The 27340-nt window shown below is 38.6% G+C and overlaps 1 protein-coding gene across 7 annotated transcripts in view; it reads right to left on the bottom strand.

Moving 5' to 3' along the window:
* The window catches only part of DAAM2 (dishevelled associated activator of morphogenesis 2), a 239767-nt gene that overhangs the window by 115441 nt on the left and 96986 nt on the right, over positions 1-27340 (bottom strand). For all 7 annotated transcript variants that reach the window (XM_081940830.1, XM_081940828.1, XM_081940829.1 and 4 more), the window contains one exon: positions 15521-15726. In XM_081940830.1, the coding sequence (XP_081796956.1) occupies positions 15521-15694 (174 nt within the window). In that variant the 5' untranslated portion in view covers positions 15695-15726. The remainder of the gene's footprint in view (positions 1-15520; positions 15727-27340) is intronic.

Raw genomic sequence — 27340 nt, 5'->3', positions numbered from 1 at the left:
TGACACAAAAAGCATCATAAGTACAAAACAGCTAGCTTTCTGAAAATATTCATTTCAAAATACAAGTCACTTTAAACTGAACAGCAACTGTTCAGTTCCGTGTCTGGGTTTTATGCAACAGTATCCCATCAGCCTTTGTTCTGTGGCTTTTCCTTTTCTTCAGGAGGAAGAAATAAAATCCAACACGGATTATGATGAAAATAGTATAATCCCTGTTGATTAAAAAAGGATGGTGCAATGCCTTTCGCTCAAAATCTTAACACACCCAATATTCTAATTTTAGCTACATTTTTGTGATTCTTGGCTTCCCCCTCTTCCAGATCTACAGCTGTCTTCAAAAACCCCAAAATACAAAGGGCTAAGATCTTGGAGAAAATATTTTTCATACAAACATTTCATTTTGGGAATAGAATTCCATATTGTATGGCATGCATGCCATAGGCTCGCCATCACGGGTCTAGATGCTGACCTGATTTAATTTTCTGTCATCTGAAAATATGATAAGTGGTCTATCAATCCCATTACACAGATTATTAATAAAATATTAATAATTGTTTGAGAGATTTCTGAGAGACCTCACTGATAATGCTGTTCAGCTTGACGTGGATATATTAATGTTCTGAGTGTAATTAGCCAGCCACTTCTAGAGCCATCTTAACATTGTGCCATTTAAATCACACTTCAAAAACTTGTCAATTAGAATGTCATTTGGAACTCTGCTACAAGCTTTGCTGAAAAAGTAGGTTATATCCATAAGGTTCTCCTTGTCCACTAAAATAGTTACCTTGTCAAAGAATGAGACAAGATGACCTATTTTTGACAACCATCCTGACTTTATAAATAATAATACTATTGTCAAGATATCCAGAAATGGCCTTCTTTGTTAAAAGAACAATGAGCAGTGCCCCGCTGAATCAATTCAATTCAATTTATTTGATTTCTAGACCGCCCCCTCTCCCCCAAAGGGACTCGGGGCGGTGTACAGGCACCAAATTAAAAACCATACACATAAGAATAAATACCATTAAAATCAAATTAAACCTTAACCCCTGTACAAATTTATAAAAATTAAAACTCGGCCTAAAACCAACCCGTAACATTTAAAAATACAGACTGAGGTGGGAGAGCTGGGATTAGGCCAGGCCGGCTAAATTGAACAGGTGGGTTTTAAGCTTCTTACGGAAGGAGCGGAGGTCCGTGGTTATTCTAATATCAGGGGGAAGGTCATTCCAGAGGGTCGGGCCCATCACAGAGAAGGCCCTTCCCCTGGGCGCCGCCCGCTGGCACAGCCTAGTGGACGGCACCCTGAGGAGTCCCTCTCTGTGTGAGCGGATCGGCCGAAGGGATGTATGGGGCAGAATCAGACACTCAACCCATGTAGTCAAGCAGTATATTCTCACAGTATCCAACCAACCTCACAAAGAAGTGTACTTGTTTCCTAACCAGTGACAATCACACTGCCATCAAGGCAACTAACCAAGACTTCTATGAATTGGTCACGAGTACTAATAAAGGAGAATATTTGGTCATGAGTAATTTCCAAACCCTTTTGGGAAACCAGTACCACATTTTATAGTAGCAAATTCCAAAGTGTGATTATATGTAGTGTAAAAAATAATTGCTTTTGTCTGTCCTGATTCTTCCAGGATTCAATTTCATTGGTGATCTCTGGTTTTAGTACTTTGGGAGGAGAAAAATAGCTTCTCCTTGTTTACTTTATCCATACTATGCATCAGTTTGCATACTCTCTCTAGCTTGACTATATTCCTTTTGAGCTGAGGTGACCAGAACTGCACACACCTTTTCAGACATGGTTGTACCATTGACCTATAGATGCACTATAATATTAGCATGCCATTTTTCAATATCTTTTCTTATTAGCTACTCTAATTGCATATACGGTTGCCCTGGTCAGTGTTCAAATAATTTCCATAGTCCACAGAATAATTTCCATAGTCCACAGAAGCATGACAAAAAGCCAGCATGAAGTAACTGAAATCCCCACAATTCTTACCACAATATGAAATGACCACATGAGCCAATTCTAAGATATCAACAATGTCAGTGTTAGGGACACTATATCATTTTTTTATATAAAAATCATTCTAGAGACTGCATTGGCAAAATTATTACTGTGCTTAATTATAATGTGGTGGATCAGTTGGGGCTACAATTGGTCTACTTAAAATCCCAAAGGTGGATTTACTGTTCTTTGCCATACAGATAAGCTTTTTCACAGAAGCAGCTGTAGAAGCAAGAGTTGTTAAATAAAGTTAGGCACACTCATAAACACAAGAAGTCAATAGTAAGGAATATTACTAGCTACCTCATATGATGGCCAAATATGCAGAGGATTAATATGTTATAAAGGCTTTTCCCCCACCTTATTTATCCAGTTTCCTCTACTCCACCTTCATTGCAAATAAATGTTGTCATATCCTTTATACAAATGCTATTCTTTTATATTCCTTACACAGTAATGAAAGAACACTTATATGAATTCGTTTTTGAATAAAGTACATATTCTTATATGAATAAAGTACATGGAATATAAATTGTGCCACAAGAACTTGTCTCTTGAAGATATTTATTCAGAAGATTTACGTACCATATTGTCGTACTATCAGCAACCAAATATGGGGCTGATGTGATGGTCATTTATCTTTCTTTCCTCACATCTTAAAAGTTTTTATGTCAATGATTCCTCTATAATTTCTCAGTCATATATTTTCAGTCAGACTAGCTGGCTTTGTACTCCAGACAAGGTCACAGTATGATTCACTTGGTCTTCACTTATTACCCAGTCACTGAAAAGTTTCAATCTATGGTTTATGGTTGGTGGTTTAGTTTCATGTACTACCTCAATTCACTGAGTTTTTTAATAAATACTTTAAAAAAAAACAATGGCTTAATTCAATGTGTGAATCAGTCACTCTAGCTGAGTAATTACCACCTAGCTCCCAAGAAGTCAGGCAATTTACATTTATAAAGATTAGAACATTTATCAGTGAGGCAAGTTCCAAAGAACAAAGAAACCAGTTCTATACCTAAATAGCCACCTGACTAGAAACAACCAGGTTGTCGTCATAAAATCTGGTCAACATAAAATCTCATGTATCAGCATTAAAAATAAAACTCTTTGGTTGTTTACATACATTGTTAGCTACCTGGGTTTCTATGGAGAGATCGACAGCCAAATCCAATCCAATTAAATAAATAAACAAGCAAATCAACCAATTCCCAATGCTAATTTAAACAAAATTGCTTTCACAGTTTCTGAATAAGCAGAATACCAGGTGGAATTCAGAAAGGGAATATGTAGGGACCGGATCATAGGAATACATATTTAATAAGAAATCTAATAATAATTTAGATTTATGCATTCCTCTCTACATAATCTCATAGGCTGGCAGACTCTACTTAGATGGTCTTTGGAGCTAAGAAATGAAGGGCTTTATGGATTCAAACCAGCACTTTGACTTAGATATATTGATGTATGACATTGAACAAATTGAGTGATAAAAGAATTAAGGTTAGATTACAATAGATGGCTTCTACCCACAACATCCCTGGTTTTTGTGTTTTGTGATTTCCAGAATGTTATTCAAAGGCAGTGGTATACAGAAAAGGATGCTGACCCCAATTTTCATTTTAAATATTTCAATTTCAATTTAATTTTAACACTTCAAAATTAAAAATTATCCTAGATGCATTTTGGAAGGCTATACAATTGCACATTTTACAAGTATCAAGAAGATACAAAGGATTGTAACCATCCCAATTTCTGCTAACCTTCCTCATACATAGCCCTGTATGTGACAGATAGCACCATCTCATCTTGTAGATATCACCAGAAAATATTTCCTGGCCTGTTGTTGTTATATCAAACTCCTCACCACATATGTGAAATAGGAAAAAATTAAACTAACAGAGACATATCTAGAGATCACCTAATTTAAATCCTTCTACACACTTCTAAGTCTATTCTAACTTTAGCACTTAAAAACAATATTGTCAGCAAAATCAGTTTCACACTTCTACTCATTAAAGAATAGATTAGAAAGCAACTTCCTTTTGCAATCATTGAAGGAACTTACAAATGATATCCTTCCATTGTAGAGAAGGATTGTAGAGAAGACTGGTGGCCACCATTGGCTTTAGAACTCCAAATTCCATCAGCACTTGACAACATGGCAAATTGAAATATGTTGTAATCCAAGACTTCTGATTTGCAGGAGGTGGCCTACTCCTTCACTACCATTCCAGTTTTTCATTATCTGCTTCTTAATGTTTTAGCTTAATCACTAATAAGCTTTGTCCACAATTTTGTAATAACTAAGCTTTTCAGACAGCTTTGTTTGGGTGGGAAAACTTCAGCAGTCCAAGCGTTCATCATTTTCACTGTGAAGCAAGAGATTTTCAATAATATACTTTTCCTCACAAATTCAGAGGTTAATCTTATGGTCCTTCAAATATTGTTGAAATTGGTGGGTCATCTTAACATCTTATGGTTGATATAGAGCAGGTTTGTTTTCAAAACATTTTTCCAGATCCAGAATATATTTTTAAAAAGGGATTTCCTTTGGTAATGTTAAACACAGAAAAGTACAGAATTTTAAACATATTTGCACTCATTCCTTCAACATCACACTTTTCTTAATGGAGTTTCATTTCTAATTTGAAATCTGCCAAGACTTAAGCGTATCATTTTCTCTTTCTTGGAAGCTTCTGTCTGTATACTAGCAGAAAGATGGGCAGTTTTTTTAGTTTATGAGCAATGAGAAAATTTACTTTTTTCCTGGCTTAATCTTTTCCTTAATAGTATTATTGTTATTGTCTCATAAATTCCAAGGCTGATGCTTGGCAATGAATACACCTTAGAAGACTAAGCCATGGTGAATTCTAGCTTGGAGGCAATTTTAATGCTGGCTATAAATGCAATGTTCTTGCCAGCAACACACCCACACTTCTGTTCCAACTTCCTTTTCTCTTCTTTTTTCTGCACTAATCACCTGCTTTTTTTGGAGGTAAGCCTGTGAGGTTTTCATATCTCCTGAAACATTTTTATGTTTCAAACATTCAAGCAGAGAGTGTTATTAAGGCTCAGTTTAGCTGTAGGTTTGGTCAGCCAGCCAGAAAGGAGTTGGGGCATTTACTTATCTGAGCACAAGGCAAAGTTTCTCCTTTTCTATGAACAAAGGAAATATCTGCCTACTTTTACTAAGAAAGCCAGTAACTATTGTCCAAATGAAATAATTTTTCTCACAAGGAAGAGATGCATTTAGAAGGCTCTCTAGGACCTGGACTTGCAGCTATGTCCTCGAAAGCGTTTGGCTGATGCAATAGCTGCATTCCATCCTTGAGAAAGTAGCTTTAGCCAAGTTCACACATTCTTTTGGCCTCATCCAAGCTGAACTGCTGCAACACTAAGTGCAAAGCTCTCTTTGTTCAAAAACGGTCATTGCCTTGAAATAGTAGGCACCGTAAATTTGGCCTTCTCCATAGGGCTTCTGAGCTCTTTCCTCTTTTCAGTCAAAAATATTATGAGAATTAAGCCGCCTCCAACACTTAGTTATGGAGATTTCCCTCTATCTTAATTTATTCAGTGAAGCAGGAGAAGTCTTGGATGGAGTTACACTGTGCCTATGTTCCTAGAGAAGGAAGAATGGTGGCAGAGGGCAAAAATATGTTTTCCCCCAGGACTGCATACACTGCGGCCATCCCTATCCTCAAGCAAAGCTGACATCTACCTCCACTACTGATGACCATTTGGATACATTTTTCTTGAAATTGATGTAGCAATATTACTTAGACTTATATATTACTTTACAATGCTTTACAGCCCTCTCTAAGCAGTTTTACAGAGTCAGCATATTGCCCCCAACAATCTGGGTTCTCATTTTACCCACCTTGAAAGAATGGAAGGCTGAGTCCACTTTGAGCCTGGTGGGATTTGAACTGTCAAATTGCAGGCAGCTGATAATCAGCAGAAGTGGCCTGCAGTACAGCACTCATACCATTGTGCCACCAAGGCTCTCCGTGAATTGCACTACCTTTTTCTGGATTTTTTAAAAAAACTGTCCAGTTCAGGTTACAGACATGGATTTTCTTCAGTGTCCTTATATGAACGCTTATTAGCTTTCAACCATATCACTAATTACTTCCAAACTAGATTGTTAAAATACAGCTGTTTCTAACATTTAAGGAAATTATTAAGTATAAAAAGTGGCTGCCTGGTATTAACATGAGCAAGAAAATATGCAATATATGTAATTATCTAAATCAGATCTAAAGTTAGCACAATCCATTATTGCACATTGGTTGAGGAAGTTCCACCATCCAATCCTTTCTGTCTCCATCTTTTTCAGATAGTTTCACAAAATTTAGGCACAAATAGATGGCCTACCTCTAAAGGCTGTTCATTATTTCTGGTTCAAAATAGACCCACAACTAGATTCTAGACACAAAAGGAGGAATTTTCTGACATATTCAGCAATAGAACAGCCGTTGTCCTTTACTTGTTACTGCACTCATTGTCCAACTCAACTTTTTTGACAGCAGAGTTACTGCTGAATTTGGAGGACATGGAATGAAGTCTAGTTTGTCAAGCTCAAGAGAAGCCTTTGGTTGTCTCTCTGTGTCAGAACATCAGTTGATTCTGCCAAAATTCAGCATGCCCACTCTTCATCCCCCCCCCCCCCCCGCTCTTACTTTCTCTACCTCTCCTGTCTTTGTTTTCCAGGGCCACTCAGATGGACACTATCAGAAAAGCTAGGTTTGGGAAAGGTTAAAAAAGAGCTGCTACTTTTCCGGCTTCCCACCCAGTTTATTTTCCTTTTTAATGTATTTTTTTCTATTCAGCTACTAAAGTCTGATGCACTTAGAAGGAAATATGGCAATTTGGACTTCAGCTTTAGCCAAAATACAAAGGCACACACCTTTCTGATCACTTCCTGTTCCACACAAAAGTTGGCTGTCTCATGCCATGGAACATGGGCCAGGAAAGACAATAATGTCACTACAGCAAGGGCCCTGGGCCAAAAGCAGGCTGCATTTCCAAAGCAGAGCATTTGTGTCACCCTCACATTTCCTTAGCAATTCCCTTCCTATCATGCTTCCTATTTTCCAAATGATGTTGCTGAGCAAACCTCTGGCTCTAGAACCAACTTCTGGCTAACCTTGAATTGTCCTTAACAATATCACGTAAAAGTACCAGCAGAAGCAGAGGAGGCCATGTCGTGAAAATTATTAGAAAGGCCAATCTATACCTTGCAGGGTCACCAAATCATCAAGGAATACAAATGCTGAGATTTTGATCCTGTAATTTCATATATTTGGCTGGAGAAAACAATTATTATAAAATTCCTAGTAGGGAAAAAGGCGCATCACAGTTCCCCCTCATATTGAGCAACATGAGGGAGTACACTGTGTTTATCCAAAAGTAAAGTTCACTCAAAGGTACGATAGATAGATAGATGATAGATAGATAGATAGATAGATAGATAGATAGATAGATAGATAGATAAATAGAGATAGAGATAGAGATAGAGATAGAGATAGAGATAGAGATAGAGATAGAGAGAGAGAGAGAGAGAGAGAGAGAGAGAGAGAGAGAGAGAGAGAGAGCCATGGTGGCACAGTGGTTAGAATGCAGTACTGCAGGCTACTTCTGCTGACTACTGGCTGTCCGAGGTGGGTAAAATGAGGACCCAGATTGTTTGGGGCAATATGTTGATTCTGTAAACCACTTAGAGAGGATTATAAAGCACCGTGAAGCAGTATATACTAAATCTAATCCAAGTGCTAGAGAGAGGGCGGGGATTCAGTTCTGAGAAAACAAGCAATATGTTGAAAGATGGATAGCTGTTCATTTTGCTGCCTCAGCTTTTGTCTCTGCTGAAGCCTGCCTTGTTTTATTTAGTATATGTGAATTATGGCTTGGCTACAGAGATGTGTTCCTTTGTCCACAAACACTAAAGAAGGCAGCCAAAATTCAGTTTACCCCTGAAATGACTGCATAGGTTAATGACCACTATAAAGCATGCATTGCATTCCCATTCCACATGTTACAGATGGAAAAAGCAACTGGTTTGAAACATGGATATTAAAAATATAAACACCTGCAGTGACAAAAAAAAGAAAAAGAAAAAAGTACATTATTTTAGAAGTAAATAGTTATCATTCTATACAATTATCCAATACAATTCATGTACATGAATGTTTCTCATGCATTTATACAACTATCATTTTTTTAACCTACTGCATTTTGTATAAATTATTTCGACATTTCATTGTATTTGAATATACAAAGTCTAGGCCTATAGGCAATCTACTCATTAGTTATCTGAGATTATCACAGGTTATCTGTACAATTGCCTTCCCTAAGAACATCTACCCTTCTTACCAGATCAGATAATGGTGGGCACACTCCCTGTCCCATCACTTAAATACAGCCATCTGATGGGAGCTAGGAAGCATGCCTTTTCTGTGGCAGTCCCTGCTGTCTAGAGCATTCTTCTCCCTAAAGTCCAGCAGGCCTCTTCTGTCCTAGCTTTCCATAAAGCTTTGAAGGCTTGGCATTTTGCCTAATCATTGGGATAAGATTAGGTGACTATACATCAGAAGTTTGGCTTGGCACCATGTTTTTGCTTTTAATGTGTTTAGTTTTAATGGTTTTAGTATGGCTTTTATGCTCTTGTAACTTTTGATTGGGGAGCCGCCCAGAGTTGGTTATAAGATGGGTGGGGTATATAAATGTTTTAAGTACATAAATAGGTGGCTAGTGCAACCAAGTCCTCCATCCACTGTGTGAAAGAAAGAAGCTGTATATTTATCTTTCCAATGCTGCAACTGGAAATACGATGGAGCTTTAAAAAGGCCGCATAATTCAAAAGTAAGTTACGAATGTGTCCCTCCACCTAAAATATGTAACGATATGTCCTATCACTTTACCACTTTATTCTGACTTTAAAATGCAGCTAGTGGACTGATAGGCAGCTTTATCAATTGCTAATGTATTTTTATTGATATTGCTGAACTATTTAGAGCCTTGAAAACTATATGCAACCACCCCACTAAAGATCTACATTATCTGAGTGATAAAAGAGAATATTTGTAGCTCAAGGTTGAAATGAGGGGTACTTGGTGCTCTCTGAGTTTGGCTGTTTTTGCAAGTTCCACTGATGATGTTACCTAGTTTGGGTACTGAAACATCTGCAAGAAAGCAACCAAGTTCAGAGAACACCAAGAGCCCTTGATAAAACCCAAGCCAGAAAAGCTGATCATCTCAACCTTTCCATCTCTTTTCTCTGAGAAAAAGCTATGCAATCAACACGATTAAGTCACTGGGATGCAGAGATTAAAGTGTTGCACTTCAGAGATCCAGAGATCCAGAATCACAAATTACTACTTGCAGTATGTTGCTGCAAAAGTCTGCCTCAAAGATAACCAGAAATAGTTATGCAACTGAATCAGACCGTCATTCATACTCTTCAGTGAATAACATCTGCTTCGGTAGGGAACTGATGGCTTTCTGCCAAATCTATGTACTTTCGCACTACTATTTGCTCAACAATTAGAGGAAGTAGATGTATTGTTCAGCAGCAAACAAGGGTGATTAATTCATTACATGGGAGTAACTTAACAAAAACACCATTCTCCCTGCTTCTTTCCATCAATCAGTCATCCAAGGTTTGCACTTGGGAAAGGAATAATTTCAGGTTAATTAAATAAATCATTCTTGTGTTTGAGAAGAATGCGGGCGGGGGGGGGGAATTACAAGATTCTGGAATGCAATAGGTCAGTGATGGCAAACGTATGGCACACGTGCCATAGATGGCACGCGGAGCCATTTGTGAGGGCACGCGAGGCCAGCTGAGTTCACCATTTTTAAAAGCCATTTTTTCACCCTCCCCAGGCTCCAGAGGCTTTATAGGAGCATGAAAAGCGCCTCTCCTGCCCCCTGGAGGCCCTCTGGAGGCTTCAGGGACCATCCGGAGGCTTCCCTGAAGCCTTTGAAACGCTTAAAATGACCCTCCGAGCAAACCGGAAATGACCCTATAAAGCCTCTGGAGCCTGGGGAGGGTGAAAAAAGCATGTAAAAATGGGGGGGTCGCACCTGTTGTTCGCACATGCACACTGGGGGGGTGTCATGCATTGCATTACGGGTGCAGCACGCCCGCACACAACCCCCCTGCGCTCCCCCCACTTGTGGCACTTGAGCCAAAAAAGGTTCACCATCGCTGCAATAGGTTATATGGTTGGTTTGCCACTAAAGGAACAAAAACTGCAATAAACATGAATTGTCCCTTCCCTTGGCTGTTTCAAATCCATCTATTTCAGAGCTCTGGTTAAACTTTCTGGTATAGATTTGTGGATGGGAAGTTTCTCATCGGATATAAATATTTATTTTACTGATTTAGCCCTATTTAAAGAAATGAATAATTATCCTGAATACTGGATGTGTTCACAATCTTGCAAATAAAGCAACCTAACGAGTAACTGATTTTATGTGTATCTCCCTAACACCACAATAATCATCAAATGACAACCCTTGGCACGTAATTGAACCTATGACGATCATCAGTTGTTTTTTGCATTTTTATACTTTACATGTTTATATTTAGCTACTGCATTGAATATTTTTGAAGCATTTCTCCATGCACAAAAGTTAAGAATGGATAAAAGGCGTTTTAATTTTTATTTCATGCAGATCTGTTCAACTCAGGTAACAGAAAGGCCTATGAATAAATCAGTGGTGGGTTGCTGGCGGTACACCCCAGTAAGGATGCATTGGATCCTACCCGGAGCACTGGATACCATTCCGGTACGGTGGTCCAGAAAGCCCACCCGCCCGCGCTCCTTACCTGTGCTTTAAGCCTTTAGTGCTTCCGCACAAGTGCATGGCACATATGGTGCCTGCACAATGCTCCACCAAGCAGCTGGAGTGTCGAAGAGACTTGCGGAAGCATCGCAGGCAAGTACAACGCATGCGTGCACTGTGTGCATCCATGTGGGTGACGCTGGGGCCGTTCCAACCGTACCAGTTGGAACGGAATCCGAAACCCACCATTGGAATAAATGCTCCATAAATTTGTCAAATCCCTTTTAAACGTTCTCTAAATTAGTGGCAGCACTACATTTTGTGGTAGATTCTATGTTAATTATCACTATGTGAAGAATTACTCTTTTTTTGCATATTTTCTAAATTCTCCAATCAGCTTCACAGAATACCTATTATAATTTGTATTTATCTATTTGGATGTTATTCAACTCCTGCAAATGATTTATTGACTGACAGGTATTGACAGATATGAAACAGTAATAGATTGAGGGGTGTCTTTAAAACAATTTCAAAAAGTTGCTTAAGGAACTTCACAACCCTGGCCAATGATTATGACATAATATCACAGCAACAATTTGGCTACCACTAAAATCAATCTATCGGTCTTATTCTTTTGCTACATCAGACTTGTTATATATGTGATTTGCACAAGGTTATTTAGGATAAATGGCATGTTTATCATCATCATCTACACCATCATCATATTTTTATCCTACCTTTTTTATATTTGGTCAACCCAAGGCAGTGAACATAGATAATCCTGCTGTTCCCCACAACAGTAATCCTGTGAAGTGGGTTGAACTGAGCAGAGAGACAGGGCTGGTTTCTAGGCCAGCACCTTAGCTACTGCACCAAAGTGGCTTCATATACACACATGCTGTATGTGTATGTACACTTTCATAAAAATAAGAGGTGATGACAGAAAGTGGAGTCAAACACACAACTGGCAAGATCTGAACATAATCATGCTTAATCCTATATAGTATGAAAATTATCCAGATATTATCCAAAAAGTGGGGGTAACTTATTAACTTTTTAACTTATTGTTTGTCCTTGCTATTATTTGTTGTCATTCCATTTTTATTTTGTTTTAACTGTTTTATTTTGTTTTTGAGATGAGTTTATGAATATTTATCTGCCCAAAGTCACTTAGACAGTGGGAGTGGTGGTGCCTACATTTGATGAACAAAGCTATTATTGCCATGATCAACTGGATGAAATGTTGCATCAAAGGGCAACTATTACTGAATTAAGGCATCTCAAATCAGCCAACTTATAGAATGTGTTCAAAATCCAGGACCCATGACTCCAGAGGGAATGAAATTTGTGGAAGTGGTATCTGCTTCAATGTGGCTGACTGCTGCTCCTGGGGTCATATGATCTTCATTTTCAATGTTTCATGACAGTTTCCCAGCCAGTCCTGTAATCCCTCGCTCCCTCTCCCACCCAGCAGCAGCCACTTTCCTGCCTACAGGCAAAGGAAGGGAAGATTTCCAATGTTCCTTGCCAGATTCCCACCAAGAAACTCAATGAAGAAGCCAGCAGGAAGTTGGAAGTTACCCTTCCTACCACTGTTTTTTTTTAAATCTGCCCTTGGTCCATTCTGTTTCTCTGTTTCAGTAAAGAAATATTTCTGAAACAGTGTCCCAATGGAGCACAGGATGTCTAGTAAAATTCTAATCTTCTTAGTTCTGTATCATTCTGCAATCAAGCCTTAATTAAAATTAATTAATTAAATTAAAACATTAGAGATGAGAAGTCTATGAGGATGGTTTAGGCTTTTGTATAAATTACAGAACAGATTGCACAAGTAAAAGAAGAAGCCCATGTTACTTACAATAATAACTTGACTTCAACATGAGAGACAACAAAAATAAAGAGAACTTGGACAAAAAGTTCTAAATCAAGATGAATTCCTGACAAACTTATTATGGTTTGGCCAATGCCCCACTTTAGAAGAGATTTATTGTGTAATTGCACTTCCAAGGTTGCATTTAAAAAAATGCTGTAAACAGAGTAGAGCTGTAATGCAGTTGATCCCATAGTCTATAATTAGATTTTATTCTTTATTATTGCCATTGCCCCTTTCTCCAGAAGCTTTGTTTGCTTTTCTATGTTGACTTCTGGATGACAATACAAGGCAATACATTCTAATACAACAACTTTAATCCGCAAGATTTGTATTTTCCTTTCATGTTTCAATATACGAAGGAAATGTTGCATTTAATTTGCAAAATCTGCAATATCAAAGGATGTTATCAACCACAATGTTGCCACCTATTGTATTATGTTCCAGAAGGCCTTGGAAAAACTCACATCAGAATTCCATAGAATTATGGCAGTTTATAACACCTTGAAAGTTTAGGGAAAGGAGGTAGGGGAGCAAATCTTCCAAATTCTCCTATTTCCTCTTCAGTCAATAAATCTGCCCAAAGAAAAACATATGCTCTTAGAAAAGCCCACACTGCCAGCAGACATACAACCAGCTTGGCACATTTTGCACAGACCACCAACTGCAAAACTACTTCACTACAAATGATGTGATTCATGCCAGAGAAAAATGGGGAGCTAGCCAAGACACACTAGTATTATGGCCATGGGCCAGATTCACAACTGTTGGGGTATGGATACACCCTGCCAGCATCCTTTAATATATAGGGAGGCCTTTCTTCATTGTTCCAAGAAGGCCAAAAGAAAGTCAACACTAATTCAAGAAGTTCCTTTCCACCTGAGAACCTACCTTAAGGCAAGGCCTAGATAAGCAGAGTAAACTAATTCAGTTATAAAACACTTTCTTTACATTCTGACTTTCCTCTTTCCCAAAGGAATCTCAAAACATGGTTCAACAGAGTCTGGTTAATGAAGATGAATTTATGACCCAGTTTGTAAGAGCAGATCCTTATCCAAGTACTTAGAATAATGTTAATGATTGTTGCCATTATTTTTTATTTCTATGCCTGTTTTCAGCTGATTGTATGTAACCATACACACAACAATGTAATGTCTATGGAGATTCTCAGTCATGGTTGTCCCAAAGGTGCTTTTTCAAGAGGCAACTAGACTATCTTGTTTTTCTTTGAAGATGTTTTGCTTCTCATCCAAGAAGCTTCTTCAGCTCTGACTGGATGGTGGGGAAAGGAAGGATTTATATTCCTTGGAGACAGTCATCTTTATGGCCACTCATCTCATACCAAGCAGCACTATGTTTGCACAAAAATACAGAAAAGATCTCCAATGGTTTAATTTCCTATCACATGACCTGTTGTCTCAAAATTCCATACAGGACATAGGCAAGTGACACAAATTTAGGAAACCCATTTTATCCAGAAAATGCTAAATAAACAGTTCCACGCAAGACTAGTGCCTGATCTGCCTCATATTTTCCCCATAGCAATAATCCTGAATAAAGGAGGTAAGCTTACAACATTCATCAAACTCTAGGATGGTTCTGAACATATAATCAAGAAAGCCTGGAGGGGTTTTTGCTTCTTGGGCTGTAGAAAGAAAAGTAATCATACTATGAGCCCATTGTCCATCAAAGAATGTTTTGAAAAAGGTGCCAACAATTTGGAGGGAGTCAAAAGGATAAATTCAAGAAGGAAAGAAGACAGAGAAAGCAAGTCAACCAATGACCAAGAAGTAGCCAAGATGTTTTTCCAAAAAGCAGGTAAAGCATCCAAGGACAATAAATATTTTTACTGATGACAATACATCAGTGTTGTTAAGACTGCATTTTATCCTCTGCTTTTTTTGTTAGAAAAAAGAAAGGCAGAGGATTGACCCAGGTTTTAATGTGATCCTATGATCATGGCTTGTAGAATCAAATCCAAAAGCATTGTAGTATATTTTCTACAAAGCAAATGGCAAATATCAGCCAAACTTTGACAGGTAGCCCTCATTTAACGCCACTCATTCAAGCACTATGTAACTATTCAAAGTTACAATGCTGTCAAATGAAAGTACTTACATGCCTTTGCACAATGGTGGGTTGCAGAGTTGAACTGGTAATAAAAATGTACACAACTCTTTCAAACATTTCCAGGTCACTGGTTTACACTACTTCATTTTCTGATTAAATTTTCTGATTCAATTAAAACCCCAGCACAACCAATCGATACAAATGCAGCTGCCCACTGTCAATCTGTTCCAAGCAGAAGCCTAGGAGGCAGATTCTGCATCCTACAATCCTTGTTTCTATTCCAGACTACCACCGTCATCAATCTCTGCGCCTTTTTTTTTCATTGAGATTCAGTCCAGAATACAGTAGTCATGACATTTTCTGCCCTGAAAAAACCCACATAGAGAACTTCAAGTCTGGGGTAAATGTGTTTATTTTTCCACAAATTTAAAGGTTAGCAAATAATTCCATATTATCAGTACCTTTGTGAATCTGAATAACTAACAATGGCAGATTCATATCATATGTTATATTAAATTAGGTCTGGATGATTGCCACTCCTATCTATACAAAGGTGTCTTTACCTGTGACACTTGTATGTACCTTTACCTCTAATGCCATTCAGTTTCCATACTCTTCTGCCAAGACATACCCAGAGTGTGTTGAAAGTTGGAATTTCTTTCAAGTTTTAACTCAGAGATATTAAACAGAGAAGTTTCAACACAGATACTCAAGATAAAATTTGAGACATTTCCTTCCAGAAAATTAACTATACTTACCACAAGCTCAGAGAACCTTGCATTCAATTCTTCAGCTGGTGGGATTGGCACTGAGAACTCCAAGAACTGCAGAGGGTTATTGTCCTTGAGGTTGATTTCAGGCAGATCACTCCGCCCAAAGCAGCAAAGAAACCCCAAAGCATGACGACTCCGTTTTCGGGGAGCCATAGTCATTGTGATATGGGATGCTATCTAACAGTCATGATCTGCAGAAAAAGAAAAAGAAACATTATAAAGACTCCAAATGAAGGTCCACAAATGGAATACTTTCAGATAACTACAGTATCTAAGCAAGCTTTTTTTTGGGGGGGGAGGTTGAAAGAGGTGCAGGGAATGTTAAATAATAAAATGACTAACAAACACTATCTTGTAAGACTTTCTCTGGGGTATCTTACTGGAAAATATAAGGCAGTAAACTAAGCAGCTTTTAGCCCCGAGAATCAATTCTGGTTTGGTTTTGTTTGTTTGTTTAACCCAGAACAGTTTCATTCATTTGGGACAGAAAAATAACTATATAATATATGTGCCAGAAATGGATACAAATTAGAAAAAAGTATATGATCTAGCCAAGAAGTAGCCAGAGGTAATAGAATATAGTGCAGGAGAGATTCCTGGGACATCTTTGGAGGAACACTGAGTCTGATCAAACACGAAAAAGACACCATATCTGTGCATCCTTTCTAGTGCCTTCTGAATTGGTCGAGAGGATTTACAATAAAGGTATGATGCAGAAGATTCTCCTCCTTCCTTTGTATTTTGGTCTCAGTTGGTATTGATGGGGGGAAGAGACTGAGTCTGTTGGCCCCTCATTTGTGGTCTGACTCAAACAGCACTCTATTTTGTTTAACAGCTATATAAAACTGCTGGGTGAGGCTATTTGCTGGTTTGGAGTAAGCTATAATCAGTATGCTGACAATATCCACTGTACATCTCTTTCATGGTCCAACCAAGCAATACTATTAGGATTTTGTCCCAATGTGTAGAGAATGTGTGGGCCTACATGGGGAGGAACATTTTCAGTGAAAAATCCTCTGATAAATTACCCCCCTCACCACGCGACGGATTGCAGCATTGAGATCCTCCCAGGAGTAAAGCTTCCAAAACCCCAGATTTACTCAATGACCCCACACGAAATGGAGGAATTACGGAAGTTTATTGACAAAAAATTGAAAAGGGGGTTTATTGAACCAGCTAGGCCATGTGTGGCCACCCCTCTGTTGTTTAGAGAAAAGAAAGATGGCTCCTTTTGTCTCTCTGTTAACTACAAGAATCTTAATAGTGTGTGCGTGGAAAATGTATACCCTCTCCCTCTGATGAAGGATATGTTGGCCCAATTGGGTAAAGGAAAGATCTTCACAAAATTGGACCTAAGAGAGGCCTAGTACAGAGTCAGAATCAAAGAGGGAGATGAATGGAAAACTGCTTTCAACTGCCCACTCGGGTGTTTTCAATTCAGAGTACTCCCATTTGGCCTAAAGGAGGTGCCAGCTGTTTGCATACAATTAATAAATGAAGTTTTACATGAACACTTGTACAAGGGCGTGATAGTCTACCTTGACGACATCCTTATATACACGGAAACACGTGATGAACATCTGACTTTAGTACAATCATTACTGAAGAAACTCCGGGCCGCAGAACCTTATGCCAAATTGTCTAAATGTGAATTTCATCAAGAGAAAATTTATTACTTGGGCTACCGCATATCCCACAAGGGCATTGAGATGGACCCAGTGAAAGTCCAGGCTGTAACTGAATGGGCACCTTCTCGCATCCTCAAACAATTACAAAGTTTTTTGGGATTTGCAAATTTTTATCGTCAATTTATCCCCTCGTTCGCCAGCATTGCTCTGCCCATTACAAATCTCCTAAAGTCAAAAGGGGAGGCCAAGCCTAGACCGGGTAAGCCTTTGAATTGGACTATGGAGTGTCAAGCCAATTTGACACCAAATGGACACCTATGGAGTGTCAAGACAATTTCAGTGGTTTACCAGAATTTAATTTTGGTAAAATATAGACAGAAACAACTAACTGGTTTACCCTAAATAGTCGTTGGCATTGCTTTCCATGATAAGGGCCACAGATCAGGGGTGGATTTCAGCCAGTTTGCTCGTGAACCGTGCTTTGAGTGCACTGGATGCATGGTGTGCGCACATGCACAGTTCAATTGAAATTGTTTTGCGCATGTGCAGAACTAAAAAAAGATGGTGGTGGCAACAGCAGTGACAGGGGAACTGGTTTGGGGTGTGGCCAGCCTGGGTCTCTGCCGGTTCTGCGACCCAGGCTGGCACGTCAATGGCTTGTCACTACCAGTTCAGCCAAACCGGGCCGAACTGGTAGGAACTCCCCTCTGCCACAGATATGTACGTCAAATCTTGTCCTGTAATTCACTAATGAGTCAAATAAATCAACTGTAAGCCAACCAATGTCAATTACAAATTATTTATTAATTTTGTTTGTTTATTAAATGTAGATGCTATGCATCTCTCCTGGGTGACTTGGGTGACTGGGTGACTCTGGATGGCTTGCAAACATTAAAACTACTGCACATTAAAATAATAAAGCAAAAAATAACAACAGTAATAAATACTGTCAAAGATGGTGCACAAAGTATGCAGAAAGAGATAGTGTCTTTCCAAATCCAAAAGCAACCTCCAGAGTAGTGTACCTCTCTCAATTACTAACTCTTAATTCCCAGAGACAAGAGCCCTGTGGAATTTCATTGAAAAACAGTGGAAAAACATCATCAGCCAGTCCCCAATAATGCAGCCAAGGTAGCAAATGCTAAGAATTATAGTTCTTTAGAATTTGGAGGTGCTTCAGAAATGCTTTCCTCCTTGCCATCAACTTGCCCTTGGCAACAGAACACAAGAAATTAGCAGAAATTAATGCCTAGTTTACCATAGTCTATCATGCTTAATTAACAGCAACACATTGGGTTAACTGGCCACCAGTTAATCAATACACATTGTTGGGTCAGCTAGCCACCAGTTAATCAATATCCTGCAGGAATTCTGAGTAGACCTATGGCTTTACATAAGTCTAAGGGCTGATACTCGCAGGCTGGATGGCAGCATAGCCATCTAATATATCTTTTCCCATTTACATTCTGAGAGCAACTGTGTGCTTGAAAGGTTTCTTGAATGAGAAGTCTGAATTGCCTACAGAAAGCCAAGGAGGGGAAAATGCTTAGATCTTAGCACACTGCACAGACTGAGAGTCCTACATCCAAACAGGAAGTCTCCTGCCAGGAGTCTGAAAGGAAGGATCTGTGCAGTCCACATGATCCTGCATATTTTGTCCTTTTAAGGGACTAGTTGTCCAGCAGCTTGGAGTTTATTTGTGCTATTCCTCCCACCCCTAAGCATTTCATCCTTTTCATTTGATCTGCAGAATAAACTACATTTTGAGTGTAAATAATTAAAGCTGTCTTTCAAAACACTGGCTCCTTGGAGCAGAAGGGAACAAGGTGGCAGGTGAACAGAACCACTCAGTGCTACATCAACAGCTGAGTTTTGTCCAACAGGCTGCTGTAACCGATTCACTTTAATCAGCCCTAAGACACACTGTGTTGTTTATTTGCATGAACAAGGCTGCCTTGTGCCCTTGTGGAGACCAAGCACGTGCCCTAGAAACATTACCTTTTCCAATGGTAGCTGTAGAACTAAGTTACAACATTGAATAAGCTGCACTCAGCAAAGTCCAAATACGCCGCCCTAACCCTTTAAAACACCCAAGACCATTGAAATATCTTTGTTTGGTTCCTGATGTTTCTTCTTAATCTGTTTTATAGTTCCCTTTCATATTAGTGAAACCTTTCTGACTGATTTAAGAAAAGTAAAGAAAGGGGTTAAATTCTATGAATCTAAAAATGTAACTTTATTTTTGCCCAAAGGGAAAATTGGCATCCCCAGAATTAGCAGTGACTATTAAGCCCACTTCTTATGAATGCAAAAGATTTCATGCGAGATCACCCACTTTGAAACAGCCCCAGAGAAGCAAATTACTATGCCTTTGTTTTTATTATTATGTAAAAGCATAAAACACAGAGTTGAAGAGAAAGACATGAAATTCGAATAGCAATGTTTTAAGGGACTGCCACAAAGAAGAGGGGGAGGGGTCAACCTATTCTCCAAAGCACCTCAAGGCCGGACAAGAAGCAATGGATGAAAATTAATCAGAACCTAGAACTAAGGAGAAATTTCCTGACAGTTAGAATTAATCAGTGGAATGCCTTGTCTCCAGAAGCTGTGAATGCTCCAACACTAGAAATTTTCAAGAAGAGATTGAACAACAACTTGTCTGAAATGGTATAGAGTTTCCTGCTAGAGCAGGGGGTTAGACTAGAAGACCTCCCAGGACCCTTCCAACTCTGTTATTCTGTTATTCTGTAAATCAGAATGACTAGCAAGCAATGGCTGTGCACATTTCCAGACTTCAGGGAAAACAGATCAAGATCTCACTTCCAAGAACTTTTTTAATATTAAATGTGACAGAAACATTAGCTAATATGCTCAATCTTTCCCAAACTAATGTTGTATAACTATGTCAAGACCACAAGACCCAAAATTCCCCACCAACAAAACCATTTGCTACAGTTGAGAATTAAGAATTAAGGAAACTCTTTAAACATTTATGAGAGCATCAGATTGGACAAGGCTGCTTTGCCATAATACACTAATCTGGTATAAAATTGAGTGGTTTTTTCTCATCCAGTAGTAATACTTAACTCTTTATTAATTTTATTTCGCTTTGCTTAATTCCACACATCAGCATATTACAAGCAGATATTCTACTTTGCTTTACTTTGGATTACTGCATAAAACAGAAGATTGGACTCTTCAGCCTGTATGCCAAGGATGTCCAGTCATGGCAACTATAAAACCTGTGGATTTCTACTCCTAGCATGGCTGGCTATGGAATTCTAGGAATTGAAATCCACAAGTCTTAAACTTGCTAAGGTTGGAAACCCCTGCAATATGTTCTCAGTCCAGCTTTATGATACTTTCTGCCTGTTACAGTAATTAACTAAGTGTCCAAAAACAGCACCATGGTCAGTACCTCAGGTGAACAAACTATATACATGGTATTTATTCCTCAGAAATATTCATAGAAGTCGAAAGCAGCATTATAGAGTTGGGAGCCACCAAATTCAATTTCCTGCTCAATGGATGCATGCAAATTAAACCATAGCTGACAAGATAATTATCCAGCTTCTACTTGAATATATCCAACACAGAGGAAAAGATATCATCTCTCTAGATAATTGGATTTTCTATTTGGCCACTTATACTTCTAGGAAGTTTTGTTTTACTTTTAACTAAAATCTAACTTTCTGTAAATTCAATTCATTAAATCATGTCCTATACTTAAAATAAAAGAAAATTGGTTTTGATCTTCTTCTGTGTGATATCCTTTCACAGATTTAAAAAGTGCTATTGTATTCCTCCTGTAACTTTTTCTCAAAGCTAAATCTATACAGAGCTCCTTCATTCACTTCATAGCGCTTAGTTTTTAGTCCCTGATCATCCTTTGTTTTTTTTTTCTGAATTGTTCCAATCTCTCTGGCTCCTTTTAAAAGAGGGTAACCAGAGACAACACAGTTTTGGAGCTGGCTTTGACCAAAGCAGAATAAAGTGGATTTTTTTTCCATAATGTAGAATTATCCTTCTGTTGATCCAGCCTAAAATTTATTTTCCTATTTTGCATCAAAACGACCTTCAGATCTGCTGAACAGATAAACAATTCCTCCTCAACGGGCAGGTAGTAGCTTAGTAATCAAACAGATACTGCAGTACATAAAATCATTCAGATAGGATGAATTGCTTGATACTTGGCCACCTGGATGTATTCACAAACTGCAAGAGTTACACAGAATGAGTTGAGAAATTTCCTAGCTCACAATCTCAAAACTCCAATTTCTATAATTTGAAATCACTGTCATGAGGAATAAACTTATTTTTTTTTCATTAACCATTCCAAGTAACCACAGAAAAAATTAGGGCTGTCCAATTGCCTCCTTGCTGCTTGGTAATAAAAAGGCCTTAGCAACCTATTTTTAAAGAGCAAAGGGTAATTTCTAGCAGGCAAACTAATGACAGGTCTGTTATTCTAAACAGCTACATTTACAAAACCTTACATCCATTTCTATGATTAAATCAAAGGCAACAGTATGGCCATGGCAAAAACCCTGTTAAATGAGTTTCTTGCAGCTAGTTAGTTCTTTTTTAAAAAATAGTTTTTATTTAAAAAAAAATTGCCTTTAAAAACAGAAAAAGAAAAGACAACAACAACAACAAAAACAAGACAAACATAACAATATAAAATAGTTATAACAGCTAGTTAGTTCTATTGCAATACTTTCCTGACCAGGTGTTGGAGAAAAACTACAGATGACCTGCAAGCATTGCAATTATCCAACAGCAAAGCAGTAAAAGGTTTAATGTATTCATTGTAGAATCTATATTTAGAAGCTGTAAAATTTTCCACAATCCAGCCCACCACCACATTTGGAAGCAGCATTCTCTATACAGGGAAAATTCTAACGTCTTGAGCCTAGGCATAGAATTGTGTCTGGAGTTTATAAAAACAGAGTCCACTGATGAAATCACAGAATGAGGAACATTACTGAAAATTTGCAAACACAGTCTGTATAGATTGCAGCAATCATAATTCATACTTTTAGAATCTCCTAAATTTTCAGAGTTACAGGAAAATGGCTGTGTGTGTGTGTGTGTGTGTGTGTATGAGTGTGAGTATGTATGTATGTGTGTATGTGTGTGTGTGTGTGTGTGTGCATATGTTTGTTGTATTTGTGCTGATAAATAAATAAAGGGAGACTAGTATAGATCTATTTCAAGCTATTTAGCTTTCATCAGCTAGCCATACCCTTACTGGGATTTGGCTAGCTGATGAGAGCTAAATAGCTTGACATACATACATACATACATACATACATACATACATACATACATACATACATACATACATACATACATAAAATCAGGGGTGGGTTGCAGGTGGTATGCATGCGTACCACAGCCAGCCCGGAGCACCTGATACCGTTTCGGTACGATGCTCCGGAGGGGCCACCCACCTGCCCGAGCTCCTTACCAGTGTTTAAAGGCTTCTGTGCAGGTGCATGGTGCGTACAGCGCCTTGCAACGCTCTGCCGGTTGGAATGGGATTTGAAACCCACCACTGATAGATAAATAGATAGATAGATAGATAGATAGATAGATAGATAGATAGATAGATAGATAGATAGACAGACAGACAGACAGACAGACACAGACACACACACACACACACACACACACACACACATCACATAGTCTTTTGCCATTATTTCTACAAGTCATTATCATACCTCTAATGCTTATTCCTTGAGATATTAATTCATATATCACAATTGCTCATAAAGCTCACATTCAACAAAATAGTGAATTTTAAAATTAGGTAAATCCACTGAAAGAAAGGAATATATTTGTAAGCAAGAGAGAAGGGTAGGTGTATCACAAATATTACTTTACAAAGCTAGTGAAAAAACGCATTTTTTTTTCTTTTTCACCAATTTATATTACACATTCATTTCATGAGAATTGCCCCTAATCTCATTAAGGAAAGGTCAAAATGGGACACAAGTCCAATTTTGCTTTGTTTGATAGCAGCATTTACAGACTTTTGTCCAATTAATGCAGCAGCTTTGGACCATCCAACTCTTGCCTTACAAATGCTGTCACTTAGCTCAGAACATCTTTAGTGCCTCATCTCTTAAGCAAAATACAAGGAATCAAGGAAGTGGTATTGATACTCTAGACAAGAAATGACAATGGCCATCAGCTCACATCATCATAATCATCATGTTGGAGAAAGCTCTCCATAATTACAGTGATTGTATCTAATTAACTAGCTCCAAATTATTGTAATTTCTGGGACAGATTCAAGTCCTTATGATTTGGCAGCAATACTAGCTTAAGTAATATTTCTTCCTTCCTCTCCAATCCTAAAAATTCTCAGAGGTCCTGCTCTGAGAAATCTTGCCTGTTAAGATAAGGCAGGTACTAATTACTTACCAGCAGACTTTCTATTGAGGAGTCTCCTTAATGTCTGGATGACAGACAACAACATTCTTAATCATTCCGAATTTTAATCCTTATATTTCTATCCCATGTTGCATTTTATCTCTGTGGCTCTGCTAAATCTCTAGCAAAGCCAGGTCTAGGTTTTGCTGCTTTTGGATGACTGCACTTGTTAATGCATTTGTTTATGATGATGTGATTTATATGGATTTTATTGCTGTTCCTCTGGCACTACAATTAAGTTCAGAGGAAATCTACATGGAATTAAAAATGGTTATGCAACAGTGACACAGGGCAGTTGATTCTCTCATGTCTTCCTGTTGGCCACTGTGAAAAAAAGCCCAGAATGTTTGATCAAAGGAGCTTACTTCAATGTGGGGGGGGGGGGGAATCAAGCAAGTGTTTGGACTAATTGATTTAAATCTTCCCAAAACATGTGCATTGAAAGTGGCATGATGGTTAAGCTATTCTCTCAGGACTCAAAGCTTCCTTCATTACCCTTCCATTTAAGTACAGGGTGGTTGCAGGAATGAGTGTGAATGTAGATGTATATTCCAATGTCAGGATATCCACTTCTGATCTTGAAACAGGCTACTCCACAACTGCCTAAAGTGGTCCAGCTTTGAAATGGGGCATTCAGAGCATAACATCTTTTGCACACCTTTCATACACATAGCTTCCTTTTGCCAGCCTTCCTGGCAGCCTTCTTTCATTATCCTCATCCTTTTGCAAATCACGCATTTTCTCAAGAACATATTATTGCAAAATAATATCAGGATAGCAATTAGTAACAGGTATTCTAAGAATGCCTGAACAAATTTCTGGATAAGAGGGCAAGAGGTTAAAGTACTGCTTTATTTTGATTGGGAATGGGGGAGGGTATTCTATGTTGTTCACAGTGATGAAAAAACATCAAAGTATCTAATTTGTGAAAACTAATTTTGACAAAAAAAATCCCATTATTTAAAACTTCCTGCCAAGATAGTAAACATTGTTCAAGAGGGAGGGGTTTATTCAGGAACAAACCAAAGATAGCAAGGCTGTCATATTTTATATCTCTAGGAAATTGTGTACCAAGATAACCATCAGGAATTCCCTCCTGAAAACTATGTTTATCTTATACCCAGGCTTCTTCTGAACTGTTCTTGGCTTTCCAATTTTTTGTATATTTTTTACAAACATGTAGCGATTCCTTGTAACGCCTTGATGTCTCATTTCCACCCTTCCTCAGCCTGTTATTTCCCATCCAGCTAAGTCAATAGGCTGGTCCAGGTCAGGCAGTAGAATCTGGATTTCTGCCAGAAACCTTAATTATAGCAACGTCCTCTTCCTCTGACAAGAGTGTACATGTTCATTTGAAAGTCACTTGGCCTGGTGTCCAAACACAACCAATTGAATGTAGTGATATCAGTGGTGGTATCAAGCCCAGTGGTGGGCTTCAAATTCCGTTCCAACTGGTATGGTTGGAACGGGGCCGGCAGCGTCCTCATGGATGCGCGCAATGCGCACACACATGTGCACAGCGCACACATGCATCTTAGCACCTCTGCAATGCTTCAGCTGCTCTGCGGAGTGTCACGCAGGCGCTGTACACACCATGCACCAGCGCAGAAGCCTTTAAATACCGGTAAGGAGCTCAGGCGGATGGGTGGGCCCTCCGGAGCACCATACCGGAACGGTATCCAGTGCTCTGGGCTGGCTCCAGTACGCGCGTACCGGGGCGTACCACCTGCAACCCACCATTGTATCTCCCCTTCCACAACAAGCTTGATCAGAAAAAAAGCATCTCCATATTAATTTTCTCTTTAGCTGTGCTAAAAGTGACTGAAATTTGCTTTATGAGTTCAAGCTATGAGTTCTAGTTTCATTTTAGGCATGAAGTTGGGTGACCTTGGGTCAGTCAATCTCTCTCAGCCCTAAGAAGGAGGCAACACTTCTGGAATAAACTTTGTCAAGAAAACTGCAGGGATTTATCCAGGTACTCTTCAAGAATTAAGATATAATTAAATGCGGGGAAAGTCCTGGGTTAATCATTTCTACAAATAATTAGTTACCAAGTTCCCATAGTCGCAATTATGCAAATGATGTTCAACCTATTGTCCCCAGGTTTGTCAGCCTAATTAATGAGTGCATGGGTATATGTCTCACAACTTGGTGCCCACTGTCAAACATATAGAGTTTCCTTCCCACAGAAGACCAGAGGCAAAGAACACAATGAGAACAGGATTCACCAATCTAATTGGACATTTGCATCTAAGGTTTCTCTGTCTGAAAGAGCTACACTGGCATGGAAATTGGGGTGGGGCTCTGAATATATTACATCACCAAAATGCCAAATCCTTTTGTGCAAATAATGGATTAAAACGTTTGCTTGGATGTTTGGGCCAGTTTAGCTACTCTCCAGCTGTCCTGATTTTTCCATTTTGAAATGAAGCCTATATAAAAGGATTCCCTAGTTCAGAAATACTAAAGATATTATATTTTCACATCTTCTCCTTTGTTGCCTCCAGTTTAAAAATGAAGCATCCAAAAATACTGCTAAGACATCAGAGAGTTGCTTGGGAAATGGTTTTGTTTGTAAATGAGGCATGCTACTCTTTGTGTCTATTCTCAGAAGCTGATTCACTAAAATGAATGGAATGTATTCCCAGAGAAACATGAGAAAATTTGCAGAGTTCATGAACATCTCATGTTACTCATGCATCTAGTCAATGTTATGGTTGTTTAATTGTTGCCAAATTTCATGAAAACTTGAAATTTCAAAGTTGGGAGTCTGCTTAGAAACAGCACCTGATAAATTGTGGGAAACACAGAAACAGAAACTTTTGTCAAAAAAGACTTGCAGATCCCAATTTAGGGTCAAAGCCTTAACCCATCCGCAATATTAAAAAACATACCTCAAGAATTAGCTTATTAAATATTATTATTCTTGGGTGAAGGGGAAGCAATAGCTCAGCACTTAAAGATGCAGAGATTGTCAATTGGAGAGCTGACAACCCAAGTTTGAGACCCGAGTTTTGTACAATGGGGCAAGCTCCCATTACTTGCTCCAGCTCCCGCCCACCTAGCAGTTTGAAAGCATGCAAATGCAAATAGATTAATAGGTACCACTTTTAAGGTAGCAGCATTCCATGTGCCTTTACTGTATAGCCATGTGGCCACATGACTACAGTTGTCTTTGGGCAACTCTGGCTCCCTCTGCCAAGAAACAGAGGTGTACACCACCCCCTAGAGTCAGACATGACTGGACAAGGAAACATTTAGCTTTTCCTTAGGCAAGGGGAATAGTAATGATTAACAAATTTATCATTGCAGAGTTTTATTTTTGCTCAAACATTCACAGAGTAAGCATTACATTTACAGATGAATGAGAAACTTGTTTCCAACTGAAGGAGAGAAAATGTAACTTATCTAAAATTACTTAAAAAGTGGAATTGGGTATAAAATAGTATTCATTTTATTGTGCTTTTCTATCTGTTGCCTAAACTAAATGAAACATTTTATTTTTCTCATTTACTCCATTATGCTAGTAGAATCTTTTTTTAAAAAAGCATGCTCCACTATAGAATAACAGAGTTGGAAGGGACATTGGAGGCAGTGGTGGGATTCAAAAATTTTACTACCAATTCTGTGGGCGTGGCTTTGGTGGATGTAGTGGGCGTGGCTTGGTAGGCATGGCTTGGTGGGCATGGCAGGGAAAGGATACTCTAAAATCTCCATTCCCTCCCCACTCCAAAGG

The sequence above is a fragment of the Natrix helvetica genome (genome assembly GCF_964273705.1).
Source record: "Natrix helvetica genome assembly, chromosome: 2".
Lineage (NCBI taxonomy): Eukaryota > Metazoa > Chordata > Lepidosauria > Squamata > Natricidae > Natrix > Natrix helvetica.
Note: the sequence above shows the minus strand (reverse complement) of the source record. Positions and strands in the feature narration are given on the sequence as shown.